General features: G+C 38.1%; 1 protein-coding gene across 13 annotated transcripts in view; it reads left to right on the top strand.

The window, feature by feature from the left end:
• RBMS3 (RNA binding motif single stranded interacting protein 3) overlaps positions 1 to 24,571 on the top strand; it is a 712,557-nt gene that overhangs the window by 449,532 nt on the left and 238,454 nt on the right. For all 13 annotated transcript variants that reach the window (XM_032359702.1, XM_032359695.1, XM_032359728.1 and 10 more), the window contains 2 exons: positions 2,867 to 3,024; positions 18,541 to 18,620. In XM_032359702.1, the coding sequence (XP_032215593.1) occupies positions 2,867 to 3,024; positions 18,541 to 18,620 (238 nt within the window). The remainder of the gene's footprint in view (positions 1 to 2,866; positions 3,025 to 18,540; positions 18,621 to 24,571) is intronic.

Below are 24,571 nucleotides of genomic sequence, written 5' to 3'. Positions count from 1 at the left end.
TGGAAAATTTGGAAACAGATTTAAATGAGGATAAACTAATTCTTCGCTACCTAGATAAAATGACAAGATCTGTACAGTATGCTGGGATAGTGGGTTGGCTGGTTGTGGTTAGTTAGCCGGATCGAGGACAAAGAGGTGTAGAATGCAGGACAAATTCCTGCCATTCAGAGGACTGCCATCTGTTGCAGCTCTTCTCTGAGAAGTTCAGGGTTAATGCAAGAACTCCTAATCTGTGAGACGTGTATCTCTCATGGAACTTAAGTAGATCTAGGTGTGTGGGATCCAGAAACTGCATCATAAGAAGATGATTCTTTTCCTAATTCTGTCTCAATTCTGATTCTTCCCAGAAAAGGGGAAAAAAAAAAAAAAACCCAAAACCCTCATCTGGTGCTAGCTAGTTTCTCACACCTCTCTTAATTACGAATCTCGTTTGTTACTGAGAAATTTCAGCCGCGAGGGTCAATGCCTTTTGCAAACAAACAGTACCTAGCTATAATTTAATAACACTGATTTGTTGTTTTCTGTTCTTACAATAACCTATCTAAGCCAAGTAATACCAGCTATTTAGTTTGGTAGCAACATAGAGTTACTTTTTAAGCAAACTTAGTTAAGGCCAAAAGTATGTTGATTTAAAGGAAGCTTTTCAGCAAATAAAAAGTTATGTGTGGCTGGCAAAAATTTCTCAGGAGATATGCAGGTGACTGAAGCTTGGGAAACATTGGGCTAGTGAAAAACACACTGAACTTGAAGATAGGAAACTTGGTCACCAAATCTATTTCCAGTCCTGTCACTAATTATCAGATTGTCCTTAGGCAAGATGATGCATCTTCATGACTCTATTTCCTCATTATGCAATGATGATATTGTTATTTGCCAAGCTACCTTTGGAGTGATGTAAAAATTAAAATTAAATGATGGGTAGTGAAATCGTATGAATGTTGTATAGGGGTACCTCAGTGGTGTAATGCATTAAATGTCTGACTCTTGGTTTTGGCTCAGGTCCTGGTCTCAGGGCCCTGAGATCGAGCCCCATATTCAGCTCGTGCTCAGCATGGAATATGCCTTAAATTCTCTCTCTCTTTCCCACGGCCCCTCCCACTCATGCTCTCTCTTTCTTTCCCTAAAATTAATAGAAAATTTTTTAACAGTTGTATGTATATAAATTCTTTATTATGTATCTGAAACACGACTTTTTCTTTCCTTTTTTTCTTCCCATTATCCCAGTTCAAAAAAAAAAAAAAAAAATGATCATGACCATTTAGGAAAGGATAATAGATAATATTATCTCTTTTTTCACTCTAGGATCATGACATTTTTTTAGTAGTGTGCGTGTGCATGTGTGTGTGTGTGTTGAGAGAAAGGGGGGAGAGTGACTACGGTTATACAGTTTCTACATTTACACTATTCCTAAATACTAAAAGTGTGTTGTCTTTTCTTGATTGATTATATGTTTATTTTTGCCATTCTTCCATGGTGATAAAAAAGCTCAAAAACTAAATTGTTAAAAAATTTCACCTAATAATATATCTTATTAATCTCTAAGCTTAATAAAAATATTATGACCTATTTGAATATTTAGAATTGTTAAAAACAATAGCTTCAGGCCAAAATTGTCTTTTGTCTTGAAATAATATTTGGAATCTTGCTTGTATTTTTTTCACTGTGCCTAAAACCTTGACTTTTCTACAGAATATGATATCTCTTTACAAAAGATGTTTCACTGTTACATAATGTCATTTCCTATAGACTTCAGAATTTTTTTCCAATCTAATCTTGCTTATCCTTGAAGCTAAGTTTGTTGTTTTTGTTAAAATATAAAGATCTAGTTAAATATATGATATATTTTGATCTTAATGGCCAACATATCAGGTTTGTGGCTGTTTTATCTTGATACATATATTCAACAAAGTCCCAATACTAATCCATTGTGTGATAGAGACAATATTCGTGGACACAGAGATAATGCTAACAATTGTTTGGGTTCCCATTCTATTAAGGAAATGTACTTAACACTATTGCTTTTGGATCAGAAAATGATAGAAATCATAATTTCATTCAAACATTAATATGTACGGTGTAGGATAGCAATTCCCAAACTCGTGCAGTCATTAGAGTCACCTGGAGGGCTTGTCAAAACACAGATTGCTTGTTCCATTCTCAGTTCCTGATTCTGTGCTTCTGGGGTAAAGCCGCAGAATTTGCATTTTTAGCAAGTCCCACAGTGATGATGAGGCTGATGTGGCTCCCTTCTTCCCCCAACCTTTTTGTCTAATGAAAGGTGGTAGAGCAGGACAGTGAAGCTGTGGACTTAGGTGATATCCCACAGACTTTGGTGATAGCCCCAGAGTTGAGCCCTGGCTTTGATACTTATGAACTCTGTAATGTGGACAAGTTAAGGATCAATTTTGTCTTCTGTAAAATGGTAACAGTTATATTTATTGGGAATATTGAATAAAATAATGCATATTGACTGTATAGAATAATGCTTAGCCTTGTAACGAACTTCCACTAAATGCAACATTTGTAATTGGTGGTGATGGTAATTGGAGTTTTGAGAGTAGAAGCAGTAGTTAGTGGTAGTAGAAAAGAATACACATTTCCTTTGTTCCTTGCAATAAAAGTTTATATTTCTTTCCTAAAAAGGCGGGGCAGAAAGCTTGCTTTTCATTTATGACATTATATCTATGAGAAACACTCCAGCAAGAAGGGAATTCATTGAAAAGAAGTAGTGCCCTTATTAAAAGAATGTTCAAGAGTGTACTGGAGATGGGAATCTATGTTGCAGTTCAAGCACAGTTTTATCCATTCGTGCAGTAGGTTTTTTAGTATTCAGAACCTAATGTATTTGTTTCTTTCCTTCTCTTAGCAACAAGAGCAAGACCCAACAAACCTATACATCTCAAATCTCCCCATTTCCATGGATGAGCAGGAACTTGAGAATATGCTGAAACCCTTCGGACACGTCATTTCCACAAGAATACTAAGAGATGCTAATGGAGTCAGCAGAGGTGTTGGCTTTGCCAGGTAAAACATTTACTACATACCTGTGTTACTTTTCTTTCCTCCTTATTCTCTTTTAATTCCATTCCTTTTTAGAACCAGGGCCCAAAGCAATGGAACATTTTGCCCTCTCCCTGCCAAAAAGAAGCTTTTCAAATCAACTCTGTATCTTTGTCTCAATCAAAGAATTCCAATTATAAATATGTTGTTCTTGCTAAAATCCGTACCTAGAATGGTTATATATGTCTCGGGTCATAATGGTATGCATGCCCAGTTCCCAGTTCTCTCTTTGCCTGTAGATTAGCAAAATCAGAGGCTGCCAATTTCTGCTATTGGTTATAAATGCCCAGTACCCCAATGCTAAAGAGCCCATGCAGTGAACAAAGCATCCAAATGTTTTTGCAGTGATTTCCAAAGAATGAGATGATAGAATTTCTCAGTCAAGAAAAGGAAGAGAAGAAAGATTTTGAGAAACAGGAATTACTGGGAAGTCCAAAGGAACCCAGAAATATAAGGGGGGGGGGGAGGTTAGGAGGGCACTTGCATTTAAGAGGCTCTGGCTGTGTGGTTTTGATATTTTACGCAGAACAGAAAAAAGCAAATTGCACTTTTTTCATTGTCAGAAAAGGAAAAGTAGTTTTCATCTTAACTTTAAGGGATGTTTACAAAAGAAGATCTCAGCCAGGAACGGAGTTAAAATGGTGGTCCCTGCTGTGCTTTCATGAAAAACAAAGCAAAAGAAACCACAGAGAAAAAGAAACTGCTGAACAACAAAGAATGAGAGTAAAAGCCGTGTCTCCATGGCTTGGCGTGTTTATGTGTCTCCAGCTGACTTAACATGGATGAGTGAGTGGATGGATGCCCGTGTCATCGGGAAGTCAGCCTTTTGCAGACAGGTGTGTCCATCTATAATCAATCCTGCCATCACCTGGAAACCATTCCAAACCAATATATATTAACCCACTTTGAAAGATAACATTTTGTAAGGACACCTGGGTGGCTCATTCGGCTAGGCATCTGACTCTTGACTTTGGCCTGGGTCATGATCTCAGGGTCTTGAGACTGGGCCCCATGTCTGGCTGGAGCCTGCTTGGGATTCTCCCTCTCCCTCTGCCCCTCCTGGGCTCAGTTTCTCTCTATCTTTCTAAATCAAACAGTCAGTCAATACTGGTATCTACCTTAACTTCCTGTAACTCATGGACCATGTCTTAAAATTTATATTCCCCCCATTTCCTGGTAGACTGGCAGACATATACAAGATGCATGCTGATTTGAAGAGAAATAAGCAGAATGAAGAAACTCTCCTGAACCTGAATGTATGCTTGAGGCATTTACTTTTTCAGATCACTGGTAACTGCTCATTTACGTGGTCAAGGCAGAGCTAATCATATCAGCCAGGTCTTTGAAATTTGCCAATGTCATCATTGTTGGATAGTATCTAAGCTGCTGGGAGAGGGCTGGTCAGTGTGGGAGTTCACTGAAATGAACAACACACATCCTTCTGGTCCTTCTCTCACTTCTTGACCCCCACCCCAAAACTCTCTCTAACATATTAGTCTCTCCTTCATTTGTACTCCCACTGAGAAATGAACATATTTCAACTTTATCAAGACAAAACATTTTCTAAGATCTATGGTGATCTTTCTTTATTTGCTTTTTCAGGCAAAGGGCTTTTGATACAGATATGGTAATTTGCTAGGGCTGCTGTAACAGAATACAACAGACTGGGTGGATTAAATGACAAAAATTTATTTTCTCAGAGTTCTAGAAGCTGGAAGTCCAAGATGATGGTGTTAGTAGGTTTGGTTTCCTCTGAGGCTTCTCTCCTTGTCTTGTAGATGACATTGTTTTCCCTGTATCTTCACATAGTCTTCCCTCTCTGTCTCTGTCTTACTCTCTAATTTCTAAAAGGCTCTAAGTTTTGGAGCACCTGGCTTGCTCAGTCAGAAGAGTATGTGACTCTTGATCTCAGGGTCATGAGTTCAAGCTATAGAGATTATTTAAATAAATAAACTTAAATTAAACAAAGAATTGGAGGACATCAGGGGCACTGGGGTTACTCAGTCAGTTTAGCATCTGCCTTCAGCTCAGGTCATGATCCCAGGGTCCTGGAACTGATTCTCCATGTTATCAGGCTCCCTGCTCAGCAGAGAGTTTTCTTCATGCTCTCCCTCTACCTCACCCCACCGTCCTGTTCTCTCTCCCACACATGCTCCATCTCCCTCAAAGAAATAAATAAACAATCTTAAAAAAAAATTTAAAGGACATCAGTCATATTGGTTGAGGACCCACCCATATTAGGCCCTCTCTCCATATACAGTCACATTATGAAGTACTGGGGGCTAGGACTTCAACATAGGAATTTGTTGTGGTAGAGACACAATTCAGCTTATGCTTTTTTTTTTCTTTAAGAACTGAGGAAGAGGGCGCCTGGGTGGCTCAGTGGGTTAAGCCGCTGCCTTCGGCTCAGGTCATGATCTCAGGGTCCTGGGATCGAGGCCCGCATCGGGCTCTCTGCTCAGCAGGGAGCCTGCTTCCCTCTCTCTCTCTCTGCCTACCTCTCCATCTACTTGTGATTTCTCTCTGTCAAATAAATAAATAAAATCTTTAAAAAAAAAAAAGAACTGAGGAAGAGTGGGGATTTTAAATTATTATTTTATGTCCGCTCTGAATGCGGCCTCCCTCTTTTAGTGCATTTTGCATATGGAAACTATCAATGATTCTTTAAAGTAAAATCGGGGGCACCTGAGTGGCTCAGTCAGTTAAGCGTCTGCCTTCGGTTCAGGTCATGATCCCAGGGTCCTGGTATCTAACCCCACATCGGGCTCCCTGCTCAGTGGGGAGTCTCCTTCTCCCTCTCCTTCTGCTCCTCCCCCTGCTTGTGCTCTCTCTCACTATCTCTGTTTCCCTTAAATAAATAGTCTTAAAAAAAATAAAAGATTAAAAAAAAATACAAATCTGATCATGTCAGGGACCTGTTTATATCTCTCAATATGGTCCAAATGATTGAATTTACCAACCTTGACAACATTATCCCTAACATCATTATCCCTGACACCATTCACCTTCTGGGCCTTCTGTCTTCCTGTCTCTTATCCTGGGCACAAGAAGCCCTTCCTGACTGCTACACTTTTCATGACTCTCACTCTGGCTTCTGCTTACTTATCCTTCAGGTATTGGCTTAAATGTCCTTTCTTCAAAAAACCCTTTTGTGACCTCTATCTCTAGCCTTCAAAGTTAGATGGTCTCCTTACAACTCCTGTCAAAGTTTTTTTGTTTTTTGGTTTGTTTGTTTGTTTTTCCCCAAATAAGATCTATCAAAATCATAATGAATTCACTATTTAATGTGTGTCTTTACGCACTGGATTATACATTTCCTTATTGGTATTTCCTTTTCACTGTTGAGAGGATGGATAGGTGGATGGTAGTTAACATAATTACTTTTCGATGAAGTTCCTGAATGACTAAGCCCCAAGGAATGGCTTTTTAAAACTCTTAGCTTAGAATAGGAATTATCAGTCACATTCCAATACTAAAACTTCAGTCTCCATACTCTAAATCATGTTATTTTCCAATTTCAGAAAGTAGCATGTGGATTGAAAAGGAAAACATAGGTTCAAGTCAATTTCTTAGGCCTAAGAAATCAAAAGAAAACATGAATCTGCCTCTTTTGTAAGAAACTAAGAAGCTGATGAAGAACCAGGATTTCATTTTTCTTGTTTCTTAGACCTGAAATTCCAAGAAGCAGGATCCCACATGATTTACCTAACTTGATGATGTGAAAAAATAACTTTAGTTCTATCATACATCATTGGGTCGGCCCAAATTCCTCTCTCCTTGCACTTGGACATTTGCTCTGCTTTTCTCAAATCACCGTGGCTGCATCTTAACAAACTCAATCTTTCACAAATTAACTTTTATACAGTTTTCCTTTTTTATAAAAACCACCCTTTTCCCGTTGTTCAGCCTTTCCCATTTGGAGCTCTCCCTCTGAACTACAGAATGAAGATGACTTGAGGGACAGTCTTCCCACTTCTTCCCAGGACAGCGTGTAGCTAGTGAGAGAAGTTAATGGATTACGTACAACGGTTGCCTTGGGACAGCGGTTCTCAAAGTGTAATTTCCAGGACAGAAACCTCAGCATTGCTTGGGAAAGTGTTGGAAATGCCATTTTGGAGTCCTGTACCAACTGAGACAGCAATGGTGGGGGGTGGATGAGGTACAGGGATCTGTACTTTATCAAACACTCTAGGTGACTCTCATGCTTCCTAAACCTTGAGAAGCATTGCCTCAGGGCATTAGGGCTTAATTCTCATCTGGAAGGCTTATAAAATTTCCAATTGTTGGCTTTCATTCTTAGAAATTTTTCCTGATGGAGCTGATTCTTGTTGACACCTCAGTCACACTCTTCCACTTTGTCAAACGTACTGATCATAAATACATCTCCTGTCCTAGTCTTCAAGGGTAGGGATGGTGTCTTGTTCTTTTTCATGTCTATCCCAGCACCTAGAATATCATCTGACATATTACTGATCTTCAGTAAATTTTTGATGATGAACAAATGAAATCACTTCGAGTGTTTTGTTTTTGTTTGTTTTTGACTATAACTGGGCAGGGTGGTAGCATCTGATGGTAAAGATAAGCCAGTTCTGAGAAGGGTGTCCTGGGGTTTCAGAGGATTACCAGTCACATCAGTTCAACTATTATTGATTTACAAATTATTTCTTCATCAAAAAGTTCACAGTGCCACAGGCGTTATTAAAACTAAATGCTTATTTGACTGGGAGAACAGTCGGCCTGTAATTGTGCCCAGTAAATCGTATCCATCTCTTGAATTTATGGCTCTCTCCATTTTTGTAACCTGAATATATATTTTATCAAGTTTCATTTTAAAGATTTTATTTATTTATTCATTATTTTATTTGAGAGAGAGAACATGAGCAGGGTGAGGGGCTGAGGGAGAAGGAGGGAATCTCAAGCAGACTGTACACTGAGCACAGGACCCTGAGATCGTGAGCTGAGCTGAAACCAAGAATTGGTCGCTTAACCGACTGAGCCACCAGGTGCCCCAGCAGACTTTGTTTTAAATATTACCATTGGTCAGTTCTAACCACCAGATATAGTCCTTGGTTCATATGCAAAATATTCTAAAATTCTTTAACTAGAAATAAACCCCCCATTATTATTTTACTTGCAAGCTATACATTAATCTCCTTTGATAACCATCTCTTCAAAGTAAAGGTAGTATCTTCATTTTATATTTAAAACGCTGAACTTCAAAGCATAGATTTGAATGCCAGTAGGGTGCATAGGTAGCACAATTACAGGCTTTTCAAATTCCAGAAGCACCAGATATATCTGAAATTACAGACATTTTATTTTATTTTATTTTTTTTTTCTTTACTCTCTTGTAACTTAAAACAATTTATAAGATCCACCGCCCTCTAGGCAGCATTTTATAGCCAAGTCATAAACCTCTAAAAACAGAAGTTTATGGTGGGAATGCTGACAGTCAGACAAGTCAGACCCACTATTGCAGAGCTAGCGGGTGCCAACAGACTACCTTGCCTTCCAGGGTGAGGATCAGAGCATAAATCAGCCTGAGGCCGGACGGACATGACTGTGTGTTCATGTTATCCATTTCCCATTCCCAGTAACATGAGACCGTTTGTCTAACAAAAATCACATTGAAAGAGTGTTATGTGAGGCCGGTAAAGAATGACCTGAAGTGCAGAAGGGATGGGGGGTAAACATCACAATTAATCCAGCTTCAACATCTGGGAACATAGAACCTCTTTAAGAAACGCATTTACTGTCCCCTGGTGAGCTAAAGAGCGTGAGAGACCGCTGAGCACAGAGACCTTTGTATTTTGTAGTATTTTTCACCCCTCCTCAGTACTCTTAATTTGATTCTCATGGAATTTTGTTTGAATGACTTTTAACATATGGGCAGCCCTGTGTTCTATCTCGCCCTAATGAATGAACACGTTTTCCAATTAAAGAGTTACAGTTCTTTCTTTTTGTGAAGTAAAAATAGTAATAATAATAATTGTGGTTATAGATAAATACCAGCCTGATTATTAAAAATCAGTATAAATAGCAGGTGAAAATACTTTTTGTGTTTTCTTTTATTAGTGTCGAATATCTTTAAAATTTTATGATTTACTTTCTACTGCCTGATGCTTCTTGCTCCCAATCTTCTCCCCTCCTGAAATACAATAAACTTTGACTCAGGATCAGCATAATCAAAATATAAGAATTTTTAAAAAATTATAAGGCAAATACCAGTGCTTCTCTTGCAGGCAAATGTATGACCCTTTAAAATGACTATCACACTTGCGTAATGGTCATTGTTTGGGACATGTTTCGATCATATTTACTGATCTGATGGAGTATTTGTTCTAAAAATCCCTCCACCCCTTGCTGTCTTGGTAACTGTTTTGCTGTTTCTACCTCAAACTTACATGGAACTAGGAAATCAAATGTGAACAAAGAAAATCTCCAAAATGTAATTTAGTGATTAGTCATCTCCAAATTGCAGCTGTATTTGCACAGAGAGAGATTACAGTGTTTGTTGAGACTGAAGAGAATAATGGCTGTTGCTCCATTCAGTAGTCTTAATTACTCAGCCAATTACCATCAAATGTGATCTACTGGAAAGTAGACTCTTGGTCCATCCTTCAGCTCCTGGATCTTTGTTCTTGTTTTCTGTGTTTCTTCATTTATCTTGATCTGTTTCTACACAATGTTTCTTTCTTTCACCATCAGTAAGTCATGATCATGGCTAGAGGTAAGGCAGAACATTCTGCTTTCTTTTCCATGTATTTGGAGCCTGGGGTTCAAGACCCAAACCAACCAACCAAGCAATGAGCCAACCAGTCAACCAATCAAACAAATAGCTTAAATTGCACCAAGTAATCTATAATTTTGAGATGTTCTGGACGCATGTCTTGCTCTATACATGGCTTTATAAAAACTAAGAGAAGGAGGGAAACATATAATTTATTATTTTATCATTGTATCATTGAAATGACCAGATCACAAAGATCATCCTCTGTAGGATGAGAGGGGAGTTCTGAATATTATTTACTCATGTAAAGCTGAAATTGGAGAACTTTGTTACCTCGAGGTTGGAAAGAGTAAATGTATTCAGGACCTGTACAATTTCTTTGCCTTGTACTGGCTATAAGCACAAACCATGATGGGAGCTCTTGGGCCATCTGAAGGCTGTGGGAATGTGAGGTAGGTTGTCTGTTTCCCACCAAAAAAGAAGAAAGACTGGAAAATGTCATTTGAACTCACAAGTGTGAGTCTTTTTTAGTATCTTTCCTATAGTCTCAGCTTTCTGTAAGTTGGATCATCTCATCCACTCACTCTGTGTGGTTATGAACATGGCTTTCTGGGTCAGAAATAACATAGCTTGCATCTTACTTCTGCATCTCCTATCTGTGTTCTTGGACAAAGTATAAAACTCTCTGAGCCTCCTTTTCTGCTATGTACCGTGTGTTTGTTCGTTTGTCCATGTCACCCAATAAGTATGTCTTGGGAACTATAAGATGCCAGTAATTGTTCAAGATACAGTATTGCAGAGGTGTACACAGGAGAAAAATATCTGACATTGTACTAGACTGGGGAGACAAAAAATGTAACCAAACAAATAAGAAAATATAAAATAATATAAAATAATCCACATAAAATAATTGAAGGGCTATAAAAGCAAAATAAAACATAGGGGTACATTAGAGACTATGGCAGAATGAGAGGCTGGAAGTCAAGAATAGGCAAGTTCTCTGAAGAGAGAGCATTTAGGCTGAGATACATCTTGTGGTGGAAATGGATAGGGAATCCTGGCAAAAGGAAAAGGCAGGCAGAGATTCAAGATGGGGACAACTTTGGCATATTTGGGAACCAGAATAAGGGGTGAGGTTACTATTCATAAAGGAAAGAAAAGAGATGTAATATATAATAATAGCTAAGAGTTAAATGTGCCTGTAACACAAAGAGATTGATTAAAAGTGGTAATGAATTCCAGTGGCACTTAATGGTAGGATTTTTATAGTTCTGAACATTCTATACTTATTGATTCCTCCTTTATCTCTATTTTAATGTTTTTAATTTAATTTTCTTCCATTTCTTCACCAGAACTCCTTTTGAAAACTTTAGTCTATGGTTTTAAAGCCCAGATTTTGGTTATGATGTCAACTGAAGGTAGGCAGATAATCTAAGTATCAAGTAGTTCCCAGACTGGTGTAAAAGAAACCATTGTTTGTTTGCTTGTTTCTTGCCTTTTCCTTCAAACACACAGCCTCCAGGGTAATTTTGTCCCTCCAGCCTTGATAGTTTTATGGCAGAGCCATCAGCATGCTGGCTGCAAACAGAATTTCACCCCACATGATTCAGCTGAAGAGACTAGAATAAAGCAAGATTTAAAAAAAGTGTGCGTAGAGTGAAGGGAACTGACCAAGGATGTGGAGATACCGAGAGATGACCAGCAGAAGGAAGCTTTTACCACCCCAAGACAGCTGAAGGTAGATGGAAGAGTGCTCCCAGAGCCAGTGATACCCAGAGCTGTGGAAAAGGCTGCCTGGAGTAGCTGAAGACAGGGAGAGATACAGTCCCAGCAGCACCAAGTCCCTTGGCAGCGCCAAGGGCAAGAGAGAAGGAGGAGGAACTGGTCAAATTTCTCTTTACTCCTGTGGCTGAATCCAATGAAAAACTATCAGATAAAAGAGCTAAGAGGACAGAGTTCATAGACCGTTCTTTGAAGCATAGAGCAGAGAAGACATATAGAAGGGTAAACAGAAAATACCAGAAAACACATGGGTAAATTGACTTATTTTTCTTTACCCTTGACTTCACTAATTTAAAAAAAAAAAAAAAGAGAAAAGGAAAGAAAATATAGTGCAAGGTTAATGATAACTAAGCATCTACTACTTTACCTTAGCATTGGCAATTGATACAGGATGGTAGGAGTGATGACAAACCAGTTCGGTTTAAAGGAAGCAACTGTTCAACTTCAGGTCATGGTTGCTATGATGCTACCACTTCTAAAACCGAAAGTGTGGGGTTTTCTAACAATAGATACATATGGTTTTTCTACATCAGTTCTCCAATTATGACACCAACTCGGTGTCCCATTATTCAGTTCAATTCTAACACTATGTAGGGTTATCAACAGACCTCCCAGGTTTGAGGGCTCAGTCCCACAAGACTGTTCCCATTCAGAAACCAGCCCCAAATGGTGGGAACTACCCACCATTCCTTAACCCCATCAGATTTGCTGAGTTACTAGAACAATCCACAGGACTCATGAAAACAATTTTCTTATGTTTACTAGTATATTACGAAGGATACAACCCAGGAATGGCCAAAAGAGTTGCAGAGGGCAAGATACAGGGTAAAAGGAGTGACCTAGAGCGTCCCTGTCCTCCGTGGGCATGCCACCCTCCCGGAAAATTGGCAAATCAGCATGTTCACCAACCTGGAAGCTCTCTGAACTGTTTTGTTTAGTGGTTATTATGGAGGTTTTATTGCATAGGCATGGTTGATTCATTTACCGGCTGTTGGTGATTGAGATCAATCTTCAGCCCCTTTCCCATCCCCAGAGGTGATGGGTGGGGCTGAAGCTCCAAACTTCCAATCATTTGGCCTTTGTGGTGAATAGCCCTCTCCAGGCGTCCCTTCTTGAGTTGCCTCATTAACATAAACTCAGATATGGTCAAAAAGGTCTTATTATAAGTAACAAAGGACACTACTTTCACTCAGGAAATATCATGGGTTTTAGGAGTTCTGTATCAGAAACCAGAGACAAAGACTGAATTTATTTTTATTATACCATGCAGAAAACATGGATCAGAACATATCAACTTTCAAGAGGAATCAGGAATCCAGATTTTTATGTGAAATCTCCAAATCTTTAAATGTTGACAACCATTTCAGATTCTGTAAAAACCCCTTTGTAGGCCAAACAAAACTTTCTACCTGAAGGCTGGATTCAGCCCATAATTTCTAGTTTGGGACATGTGACAGGAGCTCCAGAACAGTGGTTTTCAACCTTGGCTGCACACTGGAATCACCTGGGTAGCTTTGAAAAATTGGTGCCTGGACTTCATGCCAAAGCAGTTAAATTAAAATCTCCTGGGCTGAGGCCCAGACATTGATATTTTTAAAAATAGTTTCCTGATCATTTTAATGTACAGTTATTTTAATTAGCAATAATTGCTCCTCAGATAAGCTACAATACTGCCACTATGCAAAGCTAATGTACAGTTATTTTAAAATAAACATTTTATTTTGGAATAAGGTTAATTTAATAGAGACGTTACAGAGGTAATAAAGAGTTCCCGTATATACCATGCCATTTGTTAACATTTTATAACACCGTGGTGTACATGTCAAAATTAAGAAACTGGGGGCACCTGGGTGGCTCAGTGGGTTAAGCCTTTGCCTTCAGCTCAGGTCATGATCTCAGGGTCCTGGGATCGAGCCCCGCATTAGGCTCTCTGATTAGCGGGGAGTCTGCTTCCCCTCTTTCTCTACTTGCCTCTCTGCCTACTTGTGCTCTCTCTTAAAAAAAAAAAAAAATTAAGAAACTGACATTGATACATTATTATTAACTAAACTCCAGACTTTATTTGGATTTCACCAACTTTTCCACTGATATGCTTTTTCTATTCCAGAATCTAACCCAGAGTGCCGTTTTTGTATTTAGTTGTCATGTGTCATCAGTCTGTTATGATTTGCAACTGTTTCTCAGACTTTCCTTGTTTTTCCTGAGTGGCACTAGGCAGGTAAACTGGGGAATGTCTCCAGAGTTGGGTATATTTGATGTTTTTCTCATAATAGGATCCCTATAATGTATAGATTTTTGGAAAGAGCACCATGGAAGTCAAGTGCCTTTTTAGTCACATCAGTTGAAGGTATATCTCCGTTTTTGAGAACAACTGCTTTGGTTATTAGAGATGGAACTAGAATGGAGAGAGCATGATCTATCCAGCTTCAAAACACTTTACAAGAGATGAGTACAGGAAATCGGGGGGGATGGTGGGAGGCCAGCAATGGAACTCCCTCCTTTCCAGCTAATCTATCTGAATTGAGGGTCAAGAGACAAACATTCTATTCCAGGTTCCTCCACTGACTAGTCTCTAGGGAAGGCAATTAGTGTTTGTTTCTTCATCTGTATGATTTTGAAGTTGATATCTCGGGCTATTTCTAGTGCTGAAATTATGTGATTCTAAAACTCTGGAGTAGGTTTTTGTTAGTTAAATATCGTCCATAGTTTCGTTTCCTGAAAAAGAATGCGTTGTACTCCGAGTAAGACCCCACCTCAATGTCTGGGTTTTGGCAAAGGAGGATGGCCGAAAGGCAGCTGGGCTTCCTTATTGGGTGCTGCTGATACTTATATCCTAAGAATGTCAAGCACCGGGCAGAGAGAAAACAACCTGTAAAGACTAAGAAGAAAGTTCAGTTCATTCACTCATCTTTGTTCCGGGGACTCAACTGTTCTCTCCATTACGATAAAGTAAGAAGTAAATGATGGAATTTATTTTCGAAATCTCAGAAGGAATAAACCCTTTAGTACTTCTAAAAATCTGTTAATGTTGCCCCTTTGTGTAACTCTAACCGGATTTAAATGGAAGGCTGGCTCGCAACATTGGATACGCTAAATTGCCAATAATTTGTACAGAGCCCGGGATTGCAAAACCACAAAAATTTCACAATAGCGGAAACCTCTAATTAACCAAATGAATGGCAAAGTGGATTGGTTTTAAATATACGGCTAATAATGCTTACTGCCTTGAGATCATAAACTGAGAGATTCTCTATTAAGCTGAGATAGGTAGGCTGCAGAAGGTTTTGGAAAAATCTTTTCCACATCTGTGTTAAGTCCTGACCCAGAACATTCTACTAATATTGGATCAAACTCTCCTCTGATGTAACTTGCCTGTGGGAATTGTATTGGCTGTGAAACTGGCTCCCCTTAGGAACTGGTGTAAAAAAAAAAAAAATTATTATTATTTTTTTAATCACAATTCTGTGGTTTGTTTTGAATGACTGAAGCCAGGTTCCTAGGCACTGAGACAAGAAAGAATGTCAAACGAGACCTTTAATGTGTATTTATATTTAAACATCAGACCTAACAGAAAACCCTGAAGCTTTATACAATGATTGGAGCCTTGTAAGAACCTAATTAATGTATCTTGGGGTGAATGGTTGGCCTGGCACATGAGCTGTCCCGAGGCACTCGAGAGGGTTCAGGTACCGCCTGGGAAGAATAGATGTGGTTGTAGTGATTCAGTGGCCCGTCTGAAAGGGACATGCAAAGGCAGCTTTGTCTGGCGTGCCGCCTTTTCAGACTCACTTGATAATGCTAGTGTCAGTTTCAACCGAAGCGTGGGCCAGATTGCAGATAGCTTGAGCAGCCATGTCAAAGCGTTAATTGTGGAACCTGAGAAGAGAATGGGCACATTCTTCCGAAGGTGGCCATTCAAAGGCCGTTTCTTTCCCCCCAGAGCTCCCCTCTCACTTTTGTTCCGGTTCCACACAAAATGCGTGAGGAACCTTGAGCCTTTCCCTTGGTGCCTCCTCTGTCATCGCCTCTGTGGGGACTCCGTTGCCTTGTTACAGGGTGCCCCGTGTATTGAAATGAAATTGTCACTGCCGGGCGGTGCAGCGTAACAGGGTTTGACACAAAGCGCCGGCAGCTACAGAAAACAGACTTTCATTGCGTTTATTCTTTCTTAGACGAGAGTCTCTGAAGGCTCGCTGCCAACATGCACTCAGTTAAATCTGAACGAAGCAAAGTGAACCATCTATGCCTGTCTTCGTGTTACTAGAAACAGCCCCCATCCGGCTTGATAGGACTGTAAAATAGTCTCCAGGAAAGACGATCATACTTAGCATCCAAGAGGGAAGACTTGAGGCTTTCAATCCAGTGCAAACGTATTTCAGGTGGGTGGAGTGGGGGAGCCACCTGATTTTCTACTTTAGCTTCTGTATTTCCTCAAATACAGAGATTCTATTATATAGAATCAACAAGAACGTGCGAACACAGACACACACACACACACACACACACACCAATCTGGTTTTAGGCTTCATTTAGAATTCCATGTCCTTTTAAGACAAAGAGAAAGGATCTGATTTGTAGGACTCTTGCAAGCAAGCTTCAGATTCTTAACTGCCTTTTATCTAGATGAGTATCCAGAGAGAGATTGAATAAGGAGGGGGCTCTGGGGCATAAGCTTTTCATTCTGTAGCTCTCCTGGAATAAAAATTCCATAAAGTAACATCTGTAGTAATTAAGGGCTTACATTTCCTCTCCCATTCATGTCTCTGGTAAGAGGGTAGGTTATTGTCCCTAAGAGACGATAGATAGTAGATCCTGTGGGAAGACAGAAAGAACAGAATTAGAATTCTTTTGTTCCTAGAAATGTAAGTTTCTTACTTCAAAAAAAAGTAATAATAATTATAATAACAACAGGATGGAAGACTTACTGTAAAAGATTCCACAGAAAGAAAAACTCAAAGGAGTTAAGAAAGTTGTACTTTGCTATTCCTCGGTGTTTGGAATGGAGAAAGGTTCATCTTGCCTTTCTTACCCAAGTATCTTTTCATTTGCAGGCACTTGTGATTAAGCAGTGAACAAAATGCTCTCTTTGTTTTTATTTATATTTGTTAAAATTATATGTTATTAAGCTTAAAGAGGTTTGGTTGTTTTTCCCCCCCCCCACATTTGGACATAAAATCAATTCATTCTTTGCATGTTCTTCAAAATATCACCTATGTGAATCCATTGAGCCATCTGATAAATGAATAATGAGTTGTTGGGTTCCTACACTTTCTTGTCATAGCAGGACCAGTGACATAATTAGTGGAACCCAGTGCAAGTTAAAAATACAGGACCCCTTGTTAGAAAATCATGAAGAATTTCACGGTGGTGCCAACAGATTTTAAGCCACCAGACTTATTCTAAATCTGTGGCTTCCTTCCTGCACTGGTCTCAGTTTTACTGGGTAAAGATTTGCCATTTATCTGTATCTCTATACAAAAAAATGTGCCTCCATCCCATGCCTCATAGAAATGTACCTCAGAAAAGATAATTTTTTTGTTTTGTTTTGTTTTAAATCGAGTCAGAAAATAATGATGCCCGCCCCCTCTTGGAACATGCTCCTGATACCACCTTGAATTTCTTAACCTGATAATTCAGGTGGCCTCATCTGCATCTCTCAGCTTACCTTCAAGAGTACCACCAAACCCTGTACACCTTCCACACAAGCACAGTATTCTGCTCACCTTACCCACCTCTCAAAGGACACAGGGTCAGGTCAGTCCCCTGCCCTAATGACTTCTCTAAGGGCCCTTCTGGCGTCCTGTGCCTACTTCTCAGTGTTTCCTTGGTTCCTGGAATTCCTCTCACATCTGAATTCCTGTAGTTGTAATAAATGTTTAACTTATTTGGCATTTGTTTACATATTTTCCCTTATCTTATTTCCTCTGCATGTAATAGGCTCCTGAAAAAACACTTAAGACTTAGGTATAGGGAAGTTTTATAATTTGAGTTAAAAGACTCCATTCCAAGGAAGCTCATATTAATAACACAGCAGAAAATCCAAAATTATACTTTGCCTTTTAGACAATTTCACACATTTAGTACACATTCTTTCATATGTGTGTGAGCTGTTTTTTTAAATTTGTATTTGCCTCTAGTGTACTGTTTGGGGGACTTAATTTCCTTTCATCGGAATCAGCCCTTTAATTTTTATCTTCCCCAGCCAATGTTATAAAATAATAAAGCCCCGCTATAGTTAATTATTCAGAAAATGTTGCCAATACTAGTCTACTTAGGATAGGGTGACAGTGCTAATGTTGACATTACGATGGTATAGTTCAAAATGTTCATTCATTAGCTTGCAAGTGAGATGTCAAAATTTGGCCCAAGAAACCTAGTTTAGGAATATGGATGTCTAGCATGAAAAAAGAGAGGATTTCAAAAATTCAAAGGGAAGAAAGTTCACAGGACTTGAGGTTTATGTATTTATGTTCTTCTCTCACATTTGGGACCCCAAATATATTCCCTTTTGTATCTTCACCCAGTGAGTTTTCAATAAAAGTGTTGAGGTGTTGATGACAACACTGTTATATTAAGCCTCAGAGCCCTTGATCCGAAGAGCAACAAGACCTACCTTTCAACTTCGCTAATTCAGATGTTCAACAGGTATTTATTGAGCAGTTTCAAATACCAGATATTGTTCGGTGGATTAAATAAGATAATGCCTCAGTATTTCTTCTGGGAGAGGAATCAGCACAGAGCCGTCCATATAGGCAACTTCCAATGCGGTAAATACTACATACTCTCAGCAGTGGTGAGTTCGTGATATTCTGATCATGGTGGTCATGGCAAGAGTTGACAAGTCTCATGGAATTCTGAAATCAAGCTTTTCTGTGGTTTTCCTATTTTTCTTTTCATTTTTATTTACTTTTCCTGAATATGCATGGCCTTATGAAAGTATATGATCTCCTGTTTACCTCTTTTTCCAGAATGGAGTCTACTGAAAAATGTGAAGTGGTCATTCAACATTTTAATGGAAAATATCTGAAAACACCACCAGGCATCCCAGGTAAGAAATGCCATTAAGTAATCATTCATTTATGTCTAGGTTTGTTGCTATTGTTTAAATGAGTACTTGGTAAAGCCCTCGGTTGGTCACTGGGAACGAAAACGTTGCTTTTGTAATTGTGTCTTTTTAAATAATATGTAGCAATTCATCTTTCTCAAAATAACCAAAATCTTCTTGATGATTCTTTGGCCTTTCTTTTGACTCTCTGCTACTGATTGCCTGAAGTGAACTGGAAGAGAAATAGCAAAGAATAGTTTAAAATTCGTTTCAAGTGAAGGAAGTTCATGACTCCTATCATTAACGTTGGTATCTTGATTTCTATTTTATTTATTTTTTTTATAAATTTCTTTCTTTATTTTATTTATTTATTTATTCGAGAGAGAGACAGAGTGAGAGAGCATGAGAGGAGAGGTCAGAGGGAGAAGCCGACTCTCCATGGAGCAGAGAGCCTGATGTGGGACTCGATCCCAGGACTCTGGGATCATGACCTGAGCTGAAGGCAGTCGCTTAACCAACTGAGTCACCCAGGCACCCCTTGATTTCTATTTTATAATGTTTCTCTCTAAACAGTGATAGACACAGTGAAATACACTGATTGATGCAAGTTTCCAAACATTTCTTACCAGTCCATCACAAGAAGAGTACTCTCTGTACGAGAGTGAGAAGCATTTAGAATTTTTTTTTGCATTTAGAAACTTTTTTAGCAATTTTATGTTACCATGAAATCTGAATTCATAATTTTATATATTTTTTAAAAATATCAGTTCCTGACATATTGATTTCTTTCTTTCTTTCTTTCTTTCTTTCTTTTTGTAAACTGTCTACTCATTAGAAACAGTTTGAGAAGCACCGATCTTAATCTCTGAGGACATTTCACATTTCCCAAGGCAAAATCCTTAAGCTTTTATACACATCATAGATGATATAACTTTATACTATTAAAAATTACATTCAACGTAAAGAATTGAATATATCACATGTGTCTGGACTTAAGCTGCAATGCCTCAACTTGCTATTAATCTGGTAGTAGTATATATGGCAAGGGTTTAATATTAAGTGAGTAGATTTAAATATATATCTTACTCATGAATAAAAATATTTGAGATTGAATGGAATGCTAAAAAGGAAGAATTATAATGAGTGGATAAAGAAATGTCTGCCTAATCCATATTGGTTTGTTGGTTGCTCTTTCATTTTCAGTGACTCTCAGGGGAAAAATGTGACTTCTTCAGTCTTATATTTTCCTTTTGATTCTTTAAAGCTGGACTTCCATTGTGTTTGCTATGTAATGCATCTGCTATTTAAAACACATGGTTAGAGAGTTCAGGGGTTGACTATTTCAGTTCCTTAAAATGTATTGAGGCTACCTAGAAGAGGAAATCTGAACAAAAAGAGAAATATTAATGTAGAGGGGTCAGGATCCTTTTAGGACTGGTTCATCTGGGGAGGGTGTTGGGAAGGGAGAAAGGCCCTTCAGAGGCTCACTTAGATGATCTGGAAAATCCAAAGTAGCATCTCCTGGTTAATCAGAGAGCACACAGACATTGACGCCTGTGCCTCAATTTGGTTAGCTTCCATGCGTAATGTTCCCTTGAGAACTGACTGCATTATGATCCAATTGGAGACATATGGTGTTGTTAAGAAGAGTTAGCAGTTTTCATCTCAGCATGTAAGCTGCCCTTGAATTTTAGGAGAAATACTTATTTTTTTTTCTTTCAGCATAAAAGACACTTTAAGACACTCTGCTCAGACCTATCATTGAATAAAGGGGTTGAATTGTTAGAGGATTCTCCCCTTATTTATCCCATTTTATCCAATGGATGCCTGTCTATATAGAAGGCATCCAAACTGGGTGTGAATTAGATGGTTATATATAAATATATTAAGAATGAACAAATTATGTAGAAATTATTGTTGATTGAAGTTAAAATACCTCTCAGGGTTTTTTTGTTTTTTTTTTTAAGATTTCTTCATTTTCATAAAAAGACATTAAAATCCTTCTTGACTTGATTTGAAACTGTACTATTTGGTTTCCCCCCACAGAACATAGCTGACTAATACAATTTAATGCTAAAGACAAAGAAAGTCCCTATAAATCCCCAAATGTCTGGGCATTCTTCCTGAAAACACAGGCTGTGATATCAACCTGTCTAATATCATAGCTACACCCAATGGAAACATTGTGAATAGCAAGAACCTGGTTATGAGTTTTTCACTCACTTTTATCTCATGGGAACACAAGAGGCAAAATAATTATGCTCAGTTATAAAACTCTTAAGAGATACAAGTTTATGCTTCTGAGCTTTGCACTCAATGTAGTAAAATTAGATACACAATATTGATCATCATTATTACTTGAATTTGCTTATTTATGCAGTGGAAGTCAAACGGTTTAGTAAAAGTTTCAAATGTTAACAGAAAGTATTTCATCTTTAATATTGAAGTTTGATACAGAATAAAAAAAGTCTATAATGCAAAATGTGGGTATTTTGGTTAAGTGAAGTAGTAAAGCGCGCTCGTTAGGCTGATTCACAAAGTCAGAATGGGTATGGTCAAATATGAGTGTATGTTTTTTGCCCTTATTGGTCCCCTGTGCTTATTTACTGTAGTTGATTGAAATGTTTTCAAATACTCATTTCTTAATCCAATTTTCTATTCCAAGTTGAAGACTGCAAGTGGGATGTCACTATAGGCCCTAATAGCAAATTGGAAGTGATTCCTTTGATATTTTCAAAAGAAATGACCAACTTCTTAACTTTTTCAATCCTAATGTAGCTTTAGAGATATATATCCTTGCTTGTGAGTATACTAATTAAAACCAACAATAATTGATCTGATGCCCCTACAATTAAAATAGAATTCAAAAAATTATAAAAATCTCAGTGTTCTATATTATCAAGATCCAGCATCTTTGAATTCAGAAGTTTGCAATTTTTTTGAAATCACATTGATTTTTCAATATAATGTTTTAAGGTCATGTGATTGATGGCCTCACAATGATCCAGACCAGAGAGTCTCAGGCTGTAAGCCTTAGAAAAGATTGCATGTTAAGTCAATCATCTTACACTAGACCCTGCTTTTATCTTACTCTAAGCAAGTAGGGAACAATTGGTACCAAATTTGCTTTCTTTATTTCTCCATTTAGGGATGACTTGGGGGGAATGTGCACATGTCACTGGGCAAATACAGTGCCATTTTGGTTTCTGTCACTTTTGACAAATGATTTCTCTTAAAGAAGATGCAAAGATAATTATTTCCCTGAGATGATCATCTAGTTCCCAAATCCCCTACTGTTTCATTTCTATATAAGAATTAGTAAAAGATCTAATTCAACCCAAAACTTTGGCATTGCTTTGAATTTCAAATTCAAAAAACATTATAGTTAAGGATATTTACAAGGACGTGTAACATTGACCACATTTAAGTTGTTGCTTCCATTCCAATTTGTTAGTCTAGCAACAATTTATTCATTAAAAAAGATTCAGGGTGATATTTAATCTTGATTCCTGCTGACAGATGATGTGCGTTGGAAAAAAACTTTGTAGATATCTTCTTTTGGTTCATGCTTTCCTGGGCTCCTCCTTTTTGTTCATATAAAAGATCTAATTTTAAGAATATATCATGGATTGTTAATGTGTATTAGAGCCTCCAGAACTAGTTCTTTTCACTCTGGGTTGTAACACTGTCCCCAGATTTTGGTTACCTGGATCAATGAAGCTCAAATATACATGCCAAAAAAATAAAGTTATTTGAATTCTGGTATATATGATATGGGATTGGGCAGCTATGTTTCTACTAGCAGGTGCGAAGGAGAGGCCAGCGTCAATCATGTAGCCATCTGCAGAAAGCGATCATCTAGTATTTTCTCCCTCCCTTAGAGGGAAAAGAAAACACAGTGTTCCATAAATGTTGCATGTCCTACATATCGATCTTGATGTTTTCTGGACAAAATGAAGGATCATTAGTTGCTTGCCTGCCTAACCCCAGACATTTCATTGTCCCATAATGAATTGCACAGCAATGTTGTACAGCCCCAAAGCATTTCATTTTCAAACCTCTGGCAGAAGCAAAGGGTAAGTTCCCAGACACTTTAGGGATCTGTAGGGCATGAACTTGAAAGGTTCACTTCCAAAGATCCCCCGGAGCAGAGTGATGTACCATGTAGAAAAGGCCTCCACGTATAAGGATGTGTATTGATGAATGGATCGTGCAGGCTAGTTTGTAGAAAAATAAATCACATTTTGCTCCAAACTAGACTTTTGCCTGTAAACACATTTTCCTATCAATGGAGCAGTCTTTCCAGAAGAAAATGGAATAACCCACTTGAGGTATGATTTTCTTTCTCTTGAGGTTATTATATCTAATCCCAGTTGAACTTCAAAAAAGTAGGGAAGTGTAGGGAAAGAGCTCACCAAATTTTGAGATGTTTTTAATTTTAACAAATCTGTGATCAATAGCAATTTAGACAACTAAGTGAGTGATAGAGGAATCATATTTTTCTAATAGAATAAAATTTTGTGCCTTATTGATGCTTTGACATATAATCTTTCTATAGTGTGTTTATGTAAATAAAATGTGTATGATTGTGGGATATATATTATATTTTGTGGGAGTATGCAAGGAAAAATATTTAAAGTCTGGTAATTCTTTAAAGAACATGAAAAGAAATGTTGTTTACATTAGAACTTTTCTCAGAGTAAAAGATCAGAAAGTACTTAAATGACATTTACATTCAATTAAAGACAGGGTACAAAATTCTGAATGTTTGGCAATAGTATATAAATTCTTATCAGTGGACAGTGTTGCGGTCCCTCACAATCAGTGATTACCCAGTGATACCTGTCTATTAAGTCCACAAATGTAACAAATGTTGTTGTTGAGTATAAAGAAACAAATAGAAAAGTGTTATGGTGTACAGCTTAGCAAAAATATATTTTTTTATGGTTTTACTTGGTTGAGGCATTGCCTAACCCTGAGCTTCTCATCTTTGGGAAACTAAAACATCATTTGCATAAGAAACTTGGTAAACACTACAATCCCCAACTGAGTGTTAGTTTAGATTTCTCATTTATAAGAGGATTTTTGCAATATTTAGGAGCTACTTTCTGTGAAGTCTCTCATTTTTAATGTTAGTTATGCCTTCTTGATTATTTCAAGGTACCAAATACATGTTGCTTCATGATGAAACACTGTTGGAATGTTATTAGTGAACTTCATGGAGTAGTCTGGCAATTTCATAGTCAATAGAGTCTTAGAATCTGTGTGAATTCTATGGACATGGGCTAGGTCAATCATTTCTCAAACTTCCTGTGGAGCCACAGTTGATACTGTGAAAAATATGAGTTGGTTTCTGATTGGGGGGGGGAGGAGGAAACCAAGATAATTAAATTTCTAAATCTGGAAAATGAGAAGCCTGACAGAGAAGGTACAGGGGATCATATCTTCAGGAGGTTAGAAATGATTGGAATGGCTTGTGTGCCACATGCTACCTCCTCCCTCTTACCTGACTACAGCTGCAGATGAAGTGGGCAGGCTCTGTTCATCCTGGAAGTACCCATCTGGAGCATCAGAATCTCTCTATTTTTCTTCTTCAGAGTAAAATCTATAAAAGCTCACACAATCCAGCATGGGTTTTCTGCAAACTCTGGGAGAGTTATCACTTCTAGGGATGGCCTTCAATTAATGCAATATTGAAGTCAATGGATAAAATTGAGCTTCTCATTCTTGGGAGAGACAATTCTGAGTCACATTCGACAAGATTTCTCAGAGGATTGTCGACAGTGGTAAAAACAAGCTCGGGAAGGCACCTTTTATTGGCTTTTCCTTCTTCCCTGTCTTTCTTTTCTCTTTCTATAATATCTGCTTCCTGGCATCAGCTCGAAATTAAACTAATTTATCCCAAGCTCTGATTTGGGGAAACTCAAAGTTAAGGTGGGTGTTCCCAGAATCGT

This window comes from Mustela erminea, chromosome 1, assembly GCF_009829155.1.
Source record: "Mustela erminea isolate mMusErm1 chromosome 1, mMusErm1.Pri, whole genome shotgun sequence".
NCBI classification, from domain to species: domain Eukaryota; kingdom Metazoa; phylum Chordata; class Mammalia; order Carnivora; family Mustelidae; genus Mustela; species Mustela erminea.
This window is presented reverse-complemented; position numbering and strand designations above follow the sequence as displayed.